Genomic DNA, 16,410 nt, shown 5'->3' on the forward strand with positions numbered 1-16,410 from the left:
TATGAATGCTTTAAGAGGGAGGAAAGGGAATGTACAAAAGCCCCACAGTCTGTCATTTTGTGGAGTTAAACTTAGAACTGTTATGGAGATACTACAGGAGAGGCTAGCCTGTTCTACAGGTCAAAGAAAAGGTGTGGCAGTGCTGGTGGCACCTGAAATCACAAAACTCCCCTGCTAATCCCACCCACGATAGACTCCATTTTTTTAAAGTTAGATCGTGCCCCTATTTCCAGTTCTCTCCAGCTTTGACAAAGAGTCACCCAGACTCGAAACTTCAGTTCCCTTCTCTCTCTCCACAGATGTTGTCAGACCTGCTGGGGTTAGATAAATATGAATTCTCCTTCTTCCTTTTGGGGATCTTTTTAAGTTCTCCAGTTGCTGATTCATCAATCATCACTGTTGAATTGTACCCCAACAAGGATTCAACACCTTTAGAAGAAGAAAAAGGAGAAAGCAAGCAAGAAAAGTGGAACAAAGAAAAAGAACAAAGAACAAAGAAAAGTACAGCACAGGAACAGGCCCTTCGGCCCTCCAAGCCCGTGCCGACCATGCTGCCCGTCTAAACTAAAATCTTCTACACTTCCTGGGTCCGGATCCCTCTATTCCCATCCTATTCATGTATTTGCCAAGATGCCCCTTAAATGTCACTGTCGTCCCTGCTTCCACCAGTTCCTCCAGCAGCAAGTTCCAGGCACCCACTACCCTCTGTGTAAAAAACTTGCCTCGTACATCTACTCTAAACCTTGCCCCTCGCACCTTAAACCTATGCCCCCTAGTAATTGACCCCTCTACCCGGGGGAAAAGCCTCTGACTATCCACTCTGTCTATGAAGAAAAGACAAAAATGTTCAAAAGTCTAACGGAAGACTTTGTCAAATTTGCTCTACCATAATGGCACTTATACTTGATCCTACACAATTGAAAGTAGTGTGGGGCTGAAGTGATGCAAGATTCCAGCCCTTGTCAAATCCAACATATTCACAATACAGCACTTTTTCTCTTTTTATATTGTCTGTTAATCACTGATCATTGCCCATCCTTAAAAACCTGTAGTTTAAGGAAACGAAAAGGTGCTAGCCATGACACGGTCAATATAAAACCAACTTAGCTCTAAGTCAGAATGTTGTGGGTTCAAGTCCCACTGTAGAGCCTTGAGAGCCAAAGTCTAGACTGACACTCCAGAGCAGTGCTGCAGAGGGCTTGCTGCATGTTAGAAGTGCTGTCTTTGGATGAGATATTAAAGTGTGGCCCTGCATTTTCTCTCAGGTAAACATAAAAGATTCCGTGACACTGTTTTGAAGAAGAACAAGGGAGTAATCTCAGGTGTCCTGGTCAATAATTATCCTTTAATCAATGTCACAAAAACATATTAGCTGGAATTCTCCAGCTGTCGGAGTGGGAAATAGCATTGATAAGCGGCAGGAAGAGAGAATCCCGCTGCCAACAAATGGCGTGCTGCTGAAAAACATGAGGCTGGGGGTACCAGAGGACCTGCCCAGTATTTGGTCACTGGCTGCAATGTTTCCTACATTACAAAGGTTGCTACAATTCAGAATTCATTTTCTGTAGGTTGCTAACGGCACTGTATCGATACACGTCTTATTTATTCACAGATTATTGATTCATTTTCCTTAAATTCAGTAAAACCGTTCTTGAGTATTTATAAACATGGTAACATGCTTTGCTACCTCCTTATCATTGATCGTTATGTTTTTTTTTGGTGCAACTTCATTTGTAATAATGTGTTTTTGTTAGCTTTTTATTATTTCAGGTGCCACCATCACTGCCACGCCTTTTTTTTGACCTGCAGAACAGGCTAGCCTCTCCTGCAGTATCGCCATGACAGTTCTAAGTTAAACTCCATGAAAAGACAACAGGGAGATGCAAATCTGCGAAAACTGTGGGGCTTTTGTACATTCCCTTTCCTCCCTCATAAAGCATTCTAACATCACCAAGTGCACCATCTAGTGGCCTGACTGAAATAGGACTAACCGTATCCAGTGATAACAAGATAGTGACATGAGACTTTGAACATGGCAACTGAGCCAAGTTAATCTTTAAAAAATGTTCAGGTATTTCAGTTGACGAAGAGATAACCTATTTATACAGTGGGGTGTGTATCCATAAGCAACATAATACATGAATTAAAGGGCTAATATAGATTAATCTTCACAGTCAATAATGCTGTGAGTGTTTGCACTATCACAAATTGATCGGGTTGAGAGCGAGTTATTCACCTGTTGTAAATGTTTAATTCAAGAGTTTCGTCAGATTAAAAGTATAGTCGATAACTACATTTAATACACTTCCAAACTTTTCCAAATACATTGCCTTTTAAGAGTTAAAAGTAATTTATCTTCTCCCCATAAGGTGAGGCTCTCCACTTGGCCCGGGATTTTGGCTATACGTGTGAGACAGAGTTTCCTGCCAAAGCAGTGGGGGAGCAACTAGCCCGACAACATCTTGAACCCAAAGAACAAACGCCAAGGAAAAAGATGATTCTAGCAACAAAGTATGTATTCTCCATTACACTTTTATTCTAATTGTAATATTCTCTATGTTCACGGATGGCAATGTCTTTGTGGTTGAATCAGTTAGAGAACATACAGCTTTGTTAAAGAACAAAACTATTTATTCACTAATGAAACACTATGAAAGTTTCTGCGATGTGAACGATAAGTATAGTTGGATATTATGGCTAAATACAAATAAGTATGATTAACTAGTATTAATTACTATTGACTAAGGAGCTACTCGATATGTGACTGGACTCTATGCATGCTATCCACATTCTCCTGCACACATGGTGGGCGGGATTCTCCGACCCCGCACCGGGTTGGAGAATCACTGGCGGGCCGCGCAAACCGCGCCACGCCGCCCCGACACCTGCACGCGGTTCTCCGCAGAAGGCGTGGTTGGCTCGCCGCCGGTTGCAGACGCTGTATGCGGCCGGCCCGCCAATTCTCCGGCCCGAATGGGCCGAGTGGCCGGAAGAAAAGAGCAGAGTCCCGCCGGCGCCGTTTTAACCTGCTCTGGGCTGGCAGGACCTCGGCGTGTAAGGGTCGGGTGCCGGCTTTTGGGGGGGCAGGGGGGGTCCGACCCCGGGGGGGGGGGGTCCGACCCCGGGGGGGGGGGGGGGGTCCCGACCCCGGGGGGGGCTCCGATGTGGCCTGGCCTGCGATTGGGGCCCACCGCTCGGCTGGCCGTCCTCTGTGGCTGGGGGCCTCCTTTCCTACGCGCCGGCCCCTGTAGCCCTGCGCCATGTTGCGTCGGGGCAGACGTGTTGAAGGAGGCCACTGCGCTTGTCCTCGTTGGCGCCGGCGCAACTGTGCATGTGCAGATCACGGTGCACAGTTCGCGCCGGGATCTGCAGCTGGAGCGGTGCTGGCCCCCTGTAGGTGGACACTCTGCTGCGGGATGGGAGAATCCCACCCGGTGTGTCCCAGTAACGTTCCTTTCTGCTCATGCCATCTCGTGGTCGGATGCTAGAATTGTAATCTATACATACAGACACGAATGTTTATATCCAGTTTGGTTATTATATTATATACACAGATGATAGTTCACATATTATCACACTAATATGGATCGTAATCTCACCCCCCCCGCCCCCCGCTCCGTCACCACCACCTCTGAACCCACCTGCATTCCTCTCATTGTTTATATTGGTGATTTTTGTCTTTGTTAGAATCAGCAGCTCCCCATTGGGCAAGATTCTCTGACCTTCTCGTGGAATGTTTCTCGGTGTCAGGAGGCAGTCCACCTTTGGTTGGCAGAGGGATCTTCTAGTCCTGTCATTGTCAATAGGATTTCCCATTGAACCAACCCCATGCCGTCAGGAAACCCGCGGTGGGGATGCACCGTTGGCGGGACTGGAAGACCCCACCGGCGTGAACAGCCAGAAGATTTTACCCACATCTCCCTGTGTGGCCATAAAATGGTGTATTTTTCTGGCTATTTGACATTGGGGATATGACAATCAAACCTGATGCTATTTAATTTGACACTGAAGGGGTTTAATTCAGGAGCATGCACTTATTCCATCACATAATGGTGAGGCTCAAGAAGCCCCCAGCATTGGGCTTCAGATGCCTCCACACTGCGGCGGGTGGCATCATCAGGCGAGTGGATTGAGGATCTCAGAATTGACGTCAGGCAATGAACATTTGGGACATCTGGTTGTCAGGCCCAAAGTGGTGTGGTATTGCTGCTTTGTGGTGTGAGGATCGGGGTGGGGATTGAGGGGCATGTAGGGGATCGAGGGAGCAGCGGTGATTGTTGTAAGTAATTAGTCTTTTTAAAGGGTTGGTTTTCCGTGAGTCAGCCATCAGGTCAAACCAAGGTTGCAGCACTGACCTGAAGCAAGCAGCAGACACCTTACTTGTATGTGCAACTGGCCTACTTTATGCATGGGTAGAAATTGTTTTTTGATTGCCTTATCCAACATGGTGGACATGCACTTCTGAAATATTCACACACTTCCTCCCCATTACTTTAGGAGCACAGGAGATCATGCAATGCCTGAAAAAACAGACACTATCTGGCGCAATGTTACACACTGACAATTTTCAGGAAGGACAGTGGATTACAATCAGGCGTAATTGACATTCCGCCCTCTCGAATCCAAGGACACTGAAGCCAAAGATATGCCCTGGTTCTGTTCTGGCTGAGGTCAACAAACCCACCTCAGGGCAGCTGTTGAACCTGGAGCTTTCTGGTCTTTATTGCACAATATCACCCCAGAAGGTGCATTTGTCTCTCAGTATAACTATTGTCATTTATTTCTGAGGGGTATATGTTGATATATTAGCCCCAGACATTTCATTAATTTGGGATAGGAATAAAAATGATGCTTTCAGTTTATTTGACCTTAATCAATGCAGCTTAACTTTTAAATTCCTGTTAGAAAAAGTCTTGGGGCAGGATTCTTCGTCGGCCGAAACCGAATCGGGAAAAGCGATTGGGCAGAGAATCGGTTTTGAGGCCAGAATCATGGTGGGCGCGTGTTCATGGCAAATCGCAACTCTCCGGCGCCAATGCGCTCCACTCTGCACTTACAGCAAACGTCATTTGCATATCACTCGTGGGCCTGACCCAGTGCCTCCATGATGCTCCGCCTCTACAGGGGGAGAATTCCCAATGGCGCGATTCACTTGTGCTTTTAAAAATCAGGAAACAGCTGCCTTGGCTGATGAGGGAGAGTGAGGAGGTAGGACATGCAGAGGTGCGACGCTGGGCTGCTGTTTCAGACACTGGCGGGCTGGCTGGGGGATAAGGGCTCTACCTGGGCAGACGTAGAGAGGGGCCGGAGGGAGTGTGATGGGGGGATGGGCCTTGGGGCCAGGGTGACCCCCCATGGATTGCGGAGGTGTTCAGGCACAGACCGCCATTGCCATGGTCTGCAAGGCAACCATCCTGCTGAGCACCCTACTGACTGCTCCCCTAGGCTCATGGTTTTGCAGGGTGCCACCGGCAATATGGGTGCTCCAACCCCACCACCCCTGCACCCAGCCACCACAACTGGCTACCACCCAAGGGCAATGCCTACAGGAGTGCGCCGGTTGGGGACCGCAGAGCGTACCGCTACTAAGGACAGCAACAGCTGACGGTACCCCTGGCAGCAGGGACAAGCGCCAGAGCCAGAGGCCCCAGTGGGCAGGCACCAACGGGAGCCAGGGGTGCGGGTTGGGCGAGGGTGGACATGAGGGGGCAGGGTCCACAGTGCCAAATGAGGCCGCTTTGTAGCCCGTTGGAAATGGTTGGTCACGGGGATAGGCATCATGCTAACATGTCAGCCTTTCGCCCCATGCAGACAATGGATATTGGAATTCAACCAGCAATGGTGGCCTTCCTGCTAGTCACCACAGCCCTGGGGCTGCCCTGCGGCTGTACGAGCTGGCACTTCTCGATGAGAAGTTAGCTGCAGTAGCAGTGTGTAGCCCAAAGAAATAGGAGGCAGCCACTGAGGATGGGGAGCCGGCTGCCAAACTGGCCGAGGAGGTACAAAGGAGGCGCTGTATGAGACCTCATGTGTACCGGCACCATCTGTCATTCAAGGACCGGCTGGACTGGGCATGTCGAGGGGACAGTTAATGGCGCACCTGGCACCGGAGGGGAATGGGGGAGGCCACCCACTCTCGGTGGCCGTCAAGGCGACGGTCGCCCTGGACATCTACACCACGGGGTCCTTCCAGGTGCCGAGTGGGGACCTGTTTGGGATCTCACAGAGGTCAGTGCACAGGTGCATCCGCGCTGTCACGGAGGCCCTATATACACAGTGGGCACAATACATGTGGATCGAGTCAGCAGGATGCCGAGGCAGCAGGGCTTGTTGCCACCACCGAGATGCCCTGGGTCCAGGGGGTGATCGACAGGATGTATGTCACCCTACTGGCACCTGCAGATGACAGGCCAATTTTCACAAACCAAAAGGGGTTCTCATCAATGAACGTGCAGCTGGTGTGTGATCATGGGATGTACATCATGCATGTCTGCGCCTGTTACCGGGCAGTGGGCATGATGCCTTCATCCTGGCACACAACCGTTCCTGGCCTCTCCGAGGTGCAGCCCCGGATGGGGGGTTGGCTCTTGGGTGACAGGGGTCATCCGCTGCAGTCGTGGCTGATGAAACCAACCAGAGGACACAGACCAATGCGGTGATGCGCTACAACAACGTGCATGCAGCGACCAGGGACGTGATCGAGCAGTGTTTCAGTCTCCTGGTTGCGGATCAGGTGCCTAGAAAGCTCCGGAGGGGCCCCCAGTATAGCGTTGGGATGGTGGTCAACATTGTGGTGGCCTGCTGCGTCCTGCACGACATCACACCCCGGAGGGGTGACATGCTGGAGGAGGAGGGTGAATGTCAGTCCTCGTCCAACAAGGAGGATGCAGGGGAGGGTGCGGATGGGCAGGGTTTGGAGCCCGGGCAGGCACGGGAGGCCGCACAAGTGTGCGCCAGGGCTAACGCGCACGGGATGCTCTGATCGCCTCCTGATTCACCGACTAGGGAATGGTAGGCCAGGGGCACAAACACCACATTCCACCCCCCTTCCTGGACACTCCTGTCCCCGCAACCCCGTCCATGATACATTCCTGCCGCACTACGGAGTATGGGCCCTGGGTTGGCAGTGACAGCGAGTATGGTCCATGGGATGGAGGAGGATGACAACCTGCTCTGCCATGAGCCCCGGTGCCCTGCATTGTTTGACAACGTCTGACTCCTGTCCATGGTAGAACTTCCCACCGTTCACCTGGGTGACCCCTGCATTTGATCTTGTCATTCAATCACATGGTCCCACCGAACCACTGGGGTTGCAGAGGTGGGGACAGTGGGTGGGGGGGGGACCGGAGCGGTGAGCACTTTCTGAACTGCGGTCCCTGGGCTAAGCCCCTCACAACATCCGCACATTCCCCTCCACACTGTCCAGCCCAGAACAGCCCACCTCTCACATTCTTCCGACAGAGCACAGTGGCAGGTTGTAACATTGCTCACAGGTGTTTAATGTGAAAGCATATATGCAGATAAGTGTCCTAGCCCCTATTGCTATACTGTGCCCTGCACCCATGCCAACTTAACTGGTGTCTATTTTTCTAGCCTTATGGGCCCTAACGCTACATCTAGCTGGATCCCAGGGGGGTTCATCAGGAGTAGAGGCGGGCGACCTGCTTTGATGCCCGCTCTGCGACCTGGATATCCGGATGGCCGGCGTCTTCTGGGGCGACCAGACCTGGATGGGCTCGCCTGCTGCTTGGGTGTCCCTGGAGGCATACTGCCGCCCTGTTCTGCCCCCTGCCATGTGATGTGCCAGGGACAGGAGGAGGGGTGGTCCAAGGTGCTGCGGTGTTCCGACACCTCCCCTGCGGGAGTCACCAGCATGGGCCCCATCACCTCCTCCTCCCTCGGGATGCCCAATGACCCCCTAGCTACTCCATGGGATGGGGGTGCAAGCGGCGCTATCCCCTGAGGCATGATACAGGAGGGTTAAAGAAGAAGGGTAAAATAATTTAAGAATTAATGTTACAACAAAATATGCATGGAAGAAAAGAGGGGTTGGGACATGTTGTATAACTGTAATACCACATATGGGCTGTGGTGATGGCACTCTCTGGAAGAATAGAGAGGATTATATGATTACGAGGAGCCCCCTGAACTTATCCTTGGATAGTCAGAAGCTTTTTCCCAGGGTGGAAGAGTCAATTACTAGGGGGCATAGGTTTAAGGTGCGAGGGGCAAGGTTTAGAGTAGATGTACGAGGCAACTTCTTTACACAGAGGGTAGTGGGAACCTGGTACTCGCTGCCGGGGGAGGTAGGGGAAGCAGATACGATAGTGACTTTTAAGGGATGTCTTGACAAATACATAAATAGAATAGGAATAGAGGTCCCCAGAAGGGTAGGGGGTTTTAGTTCAGATGGGCAGCATGGTCAGTGCAGGCTTGGAGGGCCGAAGAGCCTGGTCCTGTGCTGTAATTTTCTTTCTTTCTTTCTACCATGTGAGAGGTTCCAATACATCATTTGATTTACACACTGTTTTGTTTTCCAGTTCAGACTGGTGAGCTTTCCTGCAATTTTCAATTCAAGGTTGTACCTCACCAAGGTCAAGGTCCTTGGAAGCTACCAAATAACAAACTAGCAGAAGGCGTATTAAAACCAATATATTAACAAATTGTGCTTTTTTTTAATATTGCAGGCAAATCTGTAAGGAATTTCAGGACCTATTAAGTCAAGAAAGATCACCCCTGGGCTCGTCAAGGCCAACTCCAATTTTAGACCTCGATATTCAGAGACATTTAACACATTTTAGGTATTTCTACTTCTTATATTGACTGAACTTGCACTAAAAGTCTTAGTTGCCTGATACTGTATGAGCAACAGTCAGTTACTCTGCTTTTGATAGAAACACTGTTTTAAACCATACTATACCACCTAGTATTTGAAGTACAAAGGAACACAGAAACAGGAGTAGACCACATAGCTCTCAAGCCTGTTTCACCATTCAATGAGATCATGGCCGATCTGTGACCGAACACCATATATTGCACCCAATTCAGTAGATTTACTATGAAGTTGCAAGTCACGTGGAGCAAGAAGACCTGAGCTTTGGTGGCCTGGGAAAGCCACGAACATTAGAGAAGATGAGGTTGACAGCTTACCTGAGCAAGGTGTCTACATACTACTTTCAACCCTTCATGCACCTGCGCTAATATTCAACAAACTTCGCAATTTCAAGCTATAGTTTCAAGACTGCCATCTATTAACCTGTCACTTCTTCATGCCTCCTCCAACTCTTTGCCCCTTTTTCATTCCCTCTAATAATTTCAGTGTCTAGACCCTGCAGAAGAAGTCACTTTGGAGGAAGATACTCCTCCCAGGTTGTCTGAATCTCGCAAAGGTCTTGTTGAGTTTCATAATGCTTTGTTCCACAGTGGTTGACTTCATTCCAACTACCTCAGGCCACTTTGAGTGTGCATCTACAATGACCATGAACATGTCCCTGCACCACCATGCATCCTATTCCACACAAGCGCCACAAATGTTGGCACACAAGCGCCACAAATGTTGGCACTCTGTATGGGTTAGATAGTGGGCAGAAGCAGATACTTGCGGCAGTGATGGTCTTGTAGTCAGCTCACCAGAGAGTGAAGTTCCTTCCCAGTACTGCTCAGCAGGACACAGATGTGGATTTCAGGGGCCCAGCCACAAAAGGAAAAGTACCTGCTTCGCCCAAGTCATTACACCAGGTATTGGAAGGCCTCCAAGGAGTTTCAGCACTTCACTTCGAAATATGGGGCGTCTGCTCCTAGCCTCTATGTGACTTCCCCAGAGACACTGCGGTCAGCTCCTCACAAAAGGATTCAGTGCCATCAGTCTTTTCAGTTTCACTGCAATCTCAAACCACTGAAATGTATTTCAAGGAGTCATTCATCTTGTAAAATCTCCTCTCTCACAGGTTAGTGAAATTGAGGACCTCGAGCTCCAAAGGGGTGGCAGTGACATCTCACACCTGCCCGCTGCTTCACCATCTTCTTCAACCAATATCTATCACTGTGCCAGCCAGTCAGCTGAGCCAGATGGCACTGGCAGCTGCCAAGATGCAATAGTTTGAAGTTGGATGCTCAGAAGATCAAACACCAAGAGGGAAGGTTTGATAACCCTCCTGGATTAGTCTGGAGGTCCTGGGAATTGAACATCAATCTCCACCACTGTATGCAGCCCTGGAGGAAAATCATTGGGATATTAAAAATTTTGGGCGAGATTCTCTGGAGCGGTGTGTTTCTCGGTGGCGGGAGGCAACATGCCATTGGTCGGCAGCAGGAATTTCTGGTACCGCCGCTGTCAATGGGAAGCCGTGGGCGTGACCGAAGTTCCCATCGGCATGAAAAGCCTGACAGTCAAGTGTCATCCAATTGGTTAATGAAGCCCTCACGATCAACAACAACCATCCAATCAGCAGAGCTGAGGTTACCAGGAGAGGATATTGTTGGAGCATTGGAGTTAGTAAATCTAATAAGAAAGGCACTATTTGTTGACACCTGGATGAAAAATTAGCATCAGCCAACTATTATGCTGGAGCTTAAATTCATCACCTTATCCATATTTGGCACTTTGAGCTGCAGTGTAATTCTGTAACCGCTTTTGAATTTGTAATGTTAGTATATCATTGATATAATGATTGGCTGATTGATTTCAATGCTCTTTAATACAGAATGAAAGGAACGGTAGGGGTTGCAACTTTAATGCAGATGTGCTCTGTGTCACTTTTCAGGGCAGGAGAATGGTCAAGTTACTGAAATAAATGAGCAGCTAATACTCCTCACACCTCTTTCTGCAGGATGGTGGGGCAGCGCTCCATTTTCTGCCATTTCCACACTTTCACCTTGGCCTGTCTCATCCAGTGGCAGCTTCTTCTACTGTTGTGCCTCTTTCAAATGTAGGCCTCCCAATGTGGCCTAGCTGCAGCATGCCTCTATGATGCAGTAGGCAGGAGACTGTTTCTGAGCTTATTGTAAGGAATGCCAACACTCCCACTGACCTGTTGAGACATCTGAACCTCTGCTTCAGCAAGATCATGACTACTCTATCTTGCTTATGGAAGGGTTGAGTATTGATGAGGTGGTAGGACGCTGCAAGATAAATGGATTGTGAAAGCAACCAGACAGCCAGACTTCCTTGGACAAACATGCAACTGGCGACTAAAGGATATTAATAGAATGGGAGTGTTCCTATTCAAAAATACTGCAGTGATTGGTGCTCTCATATTGTGAAGACATGTCCTGTGTAGTCTGTAATACTCTGGATACAAAGCAAGCCAACCACTGCTGCAAATTGCCGACCCACTCCTCTTGACTGTGGAGGTCATTGGGCCATGATCCAGTAACATGTAGATACTTATTTTAATTATTCTTGAGCTGAACGATCAATCTAACTAAGCCAGCTGGGCTAAGGGAAGGGCCTTCTGCATTTCCATGAAAATGACATTGGAGTTGTAACTGAGTCACAATGACCCCGATTCCCATAAATATATGAGGTCTTTGCTCCGCCTTCCACTGTTGGGTATCTTGGACAACTAAAAAAACTATGCAATTAAGATAGCAATGGAGAGAATGCATTATGAGCTTACTAGTATCATGACAACAGGGAACTGACGGAGTGAGAGCTACCAACAATTTCACCAGCTACTCACAGGCATATTAAACTGCTTTAAAAAGACCAATTTTAAAATATAAATAGAAGAAAAGACACACTACAAATGGCTGCCACAAGTCACCTGATGCCTGATACTGCATGTTAACCACTTATCTAGAAATTTTCTGCATGATAGTGCAGGTAAGATGTTAAAACATGCTGCAGTGCAGAGCGACCTGGGTGTGCTGGTGCACGAGTCGCAAAAAGTTGGTGTGCAGGTGCAACAGGTGATTAAGAAGGCTAATCGAGTTTTGTCTTTCATTGCTAGAGGGATGGAGTTCAAGACTAGGGAGGTTATGCTGCAATTGTATAGGGTGTTGGTGAGGCCGCATCTGGAGTATTGTGTTCAGTTTTGGTCTCCTTACCTGAGAAAGGACATATTGGCACTGGAGGGAGTGCAGAGGAGATTCACTAGGTTGATCCCAGAGTTGAGGGGATTAGATTATGACGAGAGGTTGAGTAGACTGGGACTGTACTCATTGGAGTTTAGAAGGATGCGGGGGGATCTTATTGAAACATATAAAATTATGAAGGGAATTGATAGGATAGATGCGGGCAAGTTGTTTCCACTGGTCGGGGAAAGCAGAACTAGGGAGCATAGCCTCAAAATAAGGGGAAGTAGATTTAGGACCGAGTTTAGGAGGAACTTCTTCACCCAACGGGTTGTGAATCTCTGGAATTCCTTGCCCAGTGAAGCAGTTGAGGCTCCTTCTTTAAACGTTTTTAAGAAAAAGATGGATACCTTTCTAAAGAATAAAGGGATTCGGGGATATGGTGTACGGGCCGGAGAGTGGAGCTGAGTCCACAAAGATCAGCCATGATCTCATTGAATGGCGGAGTAAGCTCGAGGGGCCTGATGGCCTACTCCTGTTCCTAGTTCTTATGTTCTTATGAATTTCATTGCAAACCTGTTGCATAGATTTTCACATTGAGAGGTGTCAAGCTCCACTTCAAACAAGGACTTTTTGAAAGGAAGACAATAAAAATATAATATGCGAGATTTGATCTGCTGTCGTTCTATAAAGACAGTGCAAAATGCTAACCAGCCAAGATAGTCATCAGACATTCAAAACCCCATGTTGGGAATGAAATAACCCCATCTCCTGTTGGTTTTAATCTTGAAATGTGTCAAATGTTTCAGAAATGAACAAAAATCAAAAATGGGATTACGTGATCTGCAACAATGATTGCAGGCCATGCTCATTGAATTGCTTTCTGGGAATATCTAGGCGGAATGTTAAAAATGGATTCTGCCAAGAGAAGAAAGAAATAACAGATTCATCTGAAAATGCTGCTGGGAGAGAGCAGGAAATATAGCTTTTCTTTCTCTCTGAAGCTAAAAGAGTGTCTTCAACCAAGTCAACTCGGAATTCTACAGGAAACCAACTAACATCAAATGACCATAATGCTCAATAATCTACACCTCAAAGACAAACAATATGCTTCGCTGTATATCCTATTAACTTTTTAATGGGTTCTAACTTCTTTGTCTGATATCTGTATATGTGTGTCGAAGCATCTTTATGATTTCTTTCTCGGGTTTAGAAACTACTGAATTTATTCTTTCTTTGATTCAAGACAACTTGGTTTGATTGGCTCCTTATTAAAAGTAAATACATTTGGATTGAAAATACAATTATGGGGGAATACAAAATAAAATCATTTGTTGTGACCAACCAAGGGGGTTGAATAGAAAGAGAGACAACTCACTCCTCCTCATCCAATCTTCACCCCAGCTTATTCCCAAACCACAGATCCACTTCCTTCTGTGTCTGGGTCCAGCCAAGGTGTTTTTGCCACCAGTGTCATGAATAAGATTTAATGTTAATTTTTCAACTGTAACATTAGTTGCAGGGAAGATATTTTCCCATCAAGCAGTTACTCTCTACTCAGTTTGAGAATCTTGCTGCCTACAATAGACTACCTGGTAATTATCACGTTGCTGATGGGTGAAGTTTTCAGTGTGCAACTTGGCTGTCATGTTTCCTACATTACAACAGTGGCTACCTTTCAAAAATAATTTACTGTTGTAAAGTGGTTTGAGATATCCAATCGCGTGAAAAGCACAAGTAATAAATGCAAGTCTTTCCTTCTCTATCTATTTTTCTTTTGAAAAGTGGGTTATAATTATGCATAGCTAATAGTAGTTAACAGTAATAACAGATTTGCTTGACATGAGTATGCTCGGACACAAATATTAATATTTCTTGTTTTCTAAATCTGATGTAGCCTGATCACGCATGGATTTGGTACCCCAGCCATCTGTGCAGCCCTGAGCAGCTTCCAAACTGTCCTCAGTGAAATGCTCAACTACCTGGATAAGCACACGGTTACTAAAAATGGAGGCTCACCGGAGAATGGCCAGGGCAATGGGAACACAGACAAAGCATTACTGCGGAAGAGCTTGGAGTCACCTCAAAAAGATGGCAAAATTGAGAAGACAGAATGAACTCAGTGAATGAACTTTAAAGTCACCAGAGCTTTCTTGCTGCTGAAGTCCACTTTTTAAACAAGGTGCTTCTTTTCCTCTTGTAGGAAGACTGGAAGGGGGGCAACAAAAGCTCAACATGGGAGTCACTTATTTTACAAAACTGGGACGTTCAGTGCACACGTTTGTGCTGTTTAAATAATGTTTATAGCGATACACTAAACAATTTAATCACTGGATTCAAAAGTGCATAATTCCCTTGCAGAGAACAGTCGACATGATGCAGCATGAAACCTGCTCATTATTTACCTCATGTAACTATTTTGCGCCATCACACGAATCTGGGGAACATGATGGTTCCAGTCTCCTCCTAACATCCAGAAATCTTCAGGTTTTGCATGCGTGGCTTCAACCTCCACCCAGTGTATGTGAATTCTGACCTAGTTTCCACAATTCTGGTGGACGTCTGTCAAGGTTATGGCAGATGTAAACCAAATGGCTACAGACTTTTGTAGCCCATCAAATTTCCAGTGGTATATCATATAAATAATGTACTGTGGCAGCATAGAGAAGCAAAAGCTGCTAAAGTGCTTATTCAAATTCGTTTCCTGACTGATCGCGTTATAAATCCAAGTTGTCATTGTGAGCCATGTGGTATGATAAATTTCTCAATTTGCCAGACAAACTAGGACATGGATTATAAAAAAAAATATTCATATTACATAGCTGACGATATTTCCTCTATCTTTTCACAAGCTTAATTCAATCCCCTGTTTACATAATTTGAATTTTTGGCAAAATGAAGCTCGGTTTCTGTGCATCTTGTGGTATTGTTATATATGTGGCAGAAACACAGTTTAGTATCGATATCTCAGCATATGCGAACCTGAGTGAGTTTTTGAACAATTGTGAGTCATTGAATATATTCAAGGCTGAGATAGACTGATTATTGAATCACAGATAAATCAAGGGTTATGGAGGACTGGCAGTAAAGTGTGGTAAGATCAGATCAGCCATGATTTTATTTCTCGGCACAGCTAACTAAAAGGGCTACGTGGCCTACAACTGCTCCTATTTCTTATGTTCTGATGTTTACTTTTTCCAATTTGAGCCACAAAAAGCTGGTTACTAGTTGACATAAAATTTAATTTGATTATTAGGTCAATGTTAGTTTTGCATTTTCAAAAAAGTAAAATGCACAAAATATTTTTTTTTAATTAACTGTTTATCTTACCTATTAAAATCAGATCCAGACAATACAGAAAATAAGAAAAAGGGGAAAATGTCCAGCTGGTCAAGCAACATGTGATAAAATGAAGAGTTCATATTCTTGATGTGTCCTTTCCTCAGGGGATCAGGGGTTATGGGAAGGAGGCAGGAGAATGGGGATGAGAAAAATATCAGCCATGATTGAATGATGGAGCAGACTCGATGGGCCGAGTGGCCTAATTCTGCTCCTATGTCTTATGGTCTAATGGTCTCAGTATTCAGGATCGCACCTTAAAACATTTATCCATTAGCTTTTTTTCCAGCCATGTCGTGCATTTTTAGAAACATTAGTGGCGGAATTCTCCCTTCCTGAGACTAAGGGCGGGATACTCTAAAAATGGGGCTATATCCCCATGCCAGCGGGAAAACCAGCGGCAATGACTCAGGCCTCAATGGCCCCCGAAAATTAGGAGTTCTCACCTTTCTAGAGGGCTAGATTGCCACCAGAGTCCTCCCCGTTGTTCCAGCCGGTGCCGAAGGGCCAGTCCAAGTTCGTGCATGTGCGGACCGGCCGGCGTGATCTCAAGCATGCGCGGACCGGCCGGCGTAGTTCCGCGCATGCGCAGAACGGCCGGCCTTTTTCCAAGCATGCGCGTGGGTTCCCTTCTCTGCGCTGGCCCCCGGGCAATATGGCGGAGCCCTACAGGGGCCCGGCGCAGAGGAAAGAAGGCTCCACATGGAACCAGCCCACCCGCAGATCAGTAGGCCCCGATCACGGGCCAGACCCCCCCTGCCCCCCCCCCCCCCCCCCCCCGCAGGACCACGCCCGCACACTTACCTGCTGTGTGTGAGGTGAGTAATTCACGCCGGCGGAACTGGGCAAAACTTTACGGCCACTTGGCCCATCGGGGCCCGGAAAATCGCTGGGTGGGAGGGACGCTGTCAACGGCCCATGACCAGCGTGGCGGGAATCCCGCCGGCCCCCGAAAAATGGCGCCGGAGAATAGGGCTGCCAGCATCGTGCCGGCGGGCCAGGATTCGCGCCTCCCCCCCCGGGGATGCGCCGACCCAGCGCAGGGTCGGAAAACCG

The 16,410-nt window shown here is 47.4% G+C and overlaps 1 protein-coding gene across 1 annotated transcript in view; it reads left to right on the forward strand.

Moving 5' to 3' along the window:
- The window catches only part of tfap2d (transcription factor AP-2 delta (activating enhancer binding protein 2 delta)), a 120,813-nt gene extending 104,708 nt beyond the window's left edge, over window positions 1-16,105 (forward strand). Inside the window, exons 6-8 of the mRNA XM_072499646.1 lie at window positions 2,370-2,511; window positions 8,688-8,801; window positions 13,913-16,105. Of these exons, the coding sequence (XP_072355747.1) occupies window positions 2,370-2,511; window positions 8,688-8,801; window positions 13,913-14,132 (476 nt within the window). The 3' untranslated portion in view covers window positions 14,133-16,105. The remainder of the gene's footprint in view (window positions 1-2,369; window positions 2,512-8,687; window positions 8,802-13,912) is intronic.
- Window positions 16,106-16,410: the final 305 nt, after the last annotated feature.

The sequence above is a fragment of the Scyliorhinus torazame genome, chromosome 4, assembly GCF_047496885.1.
Source record: "Scyliorhinus torazame isolate Kashiwa2021f chromosome 4, sScyTor2.1, whole genome shotgun sequence".
In the NCBI taxonomy this organism is placed as follows: domain Eukaryota; kingdom Metazoa; phylum Chordata; class Chondrichthyes; order Carcharhiniformes; family Scyliorhinidae; genus Scyliorhinus; species Scyliorhinus torazame.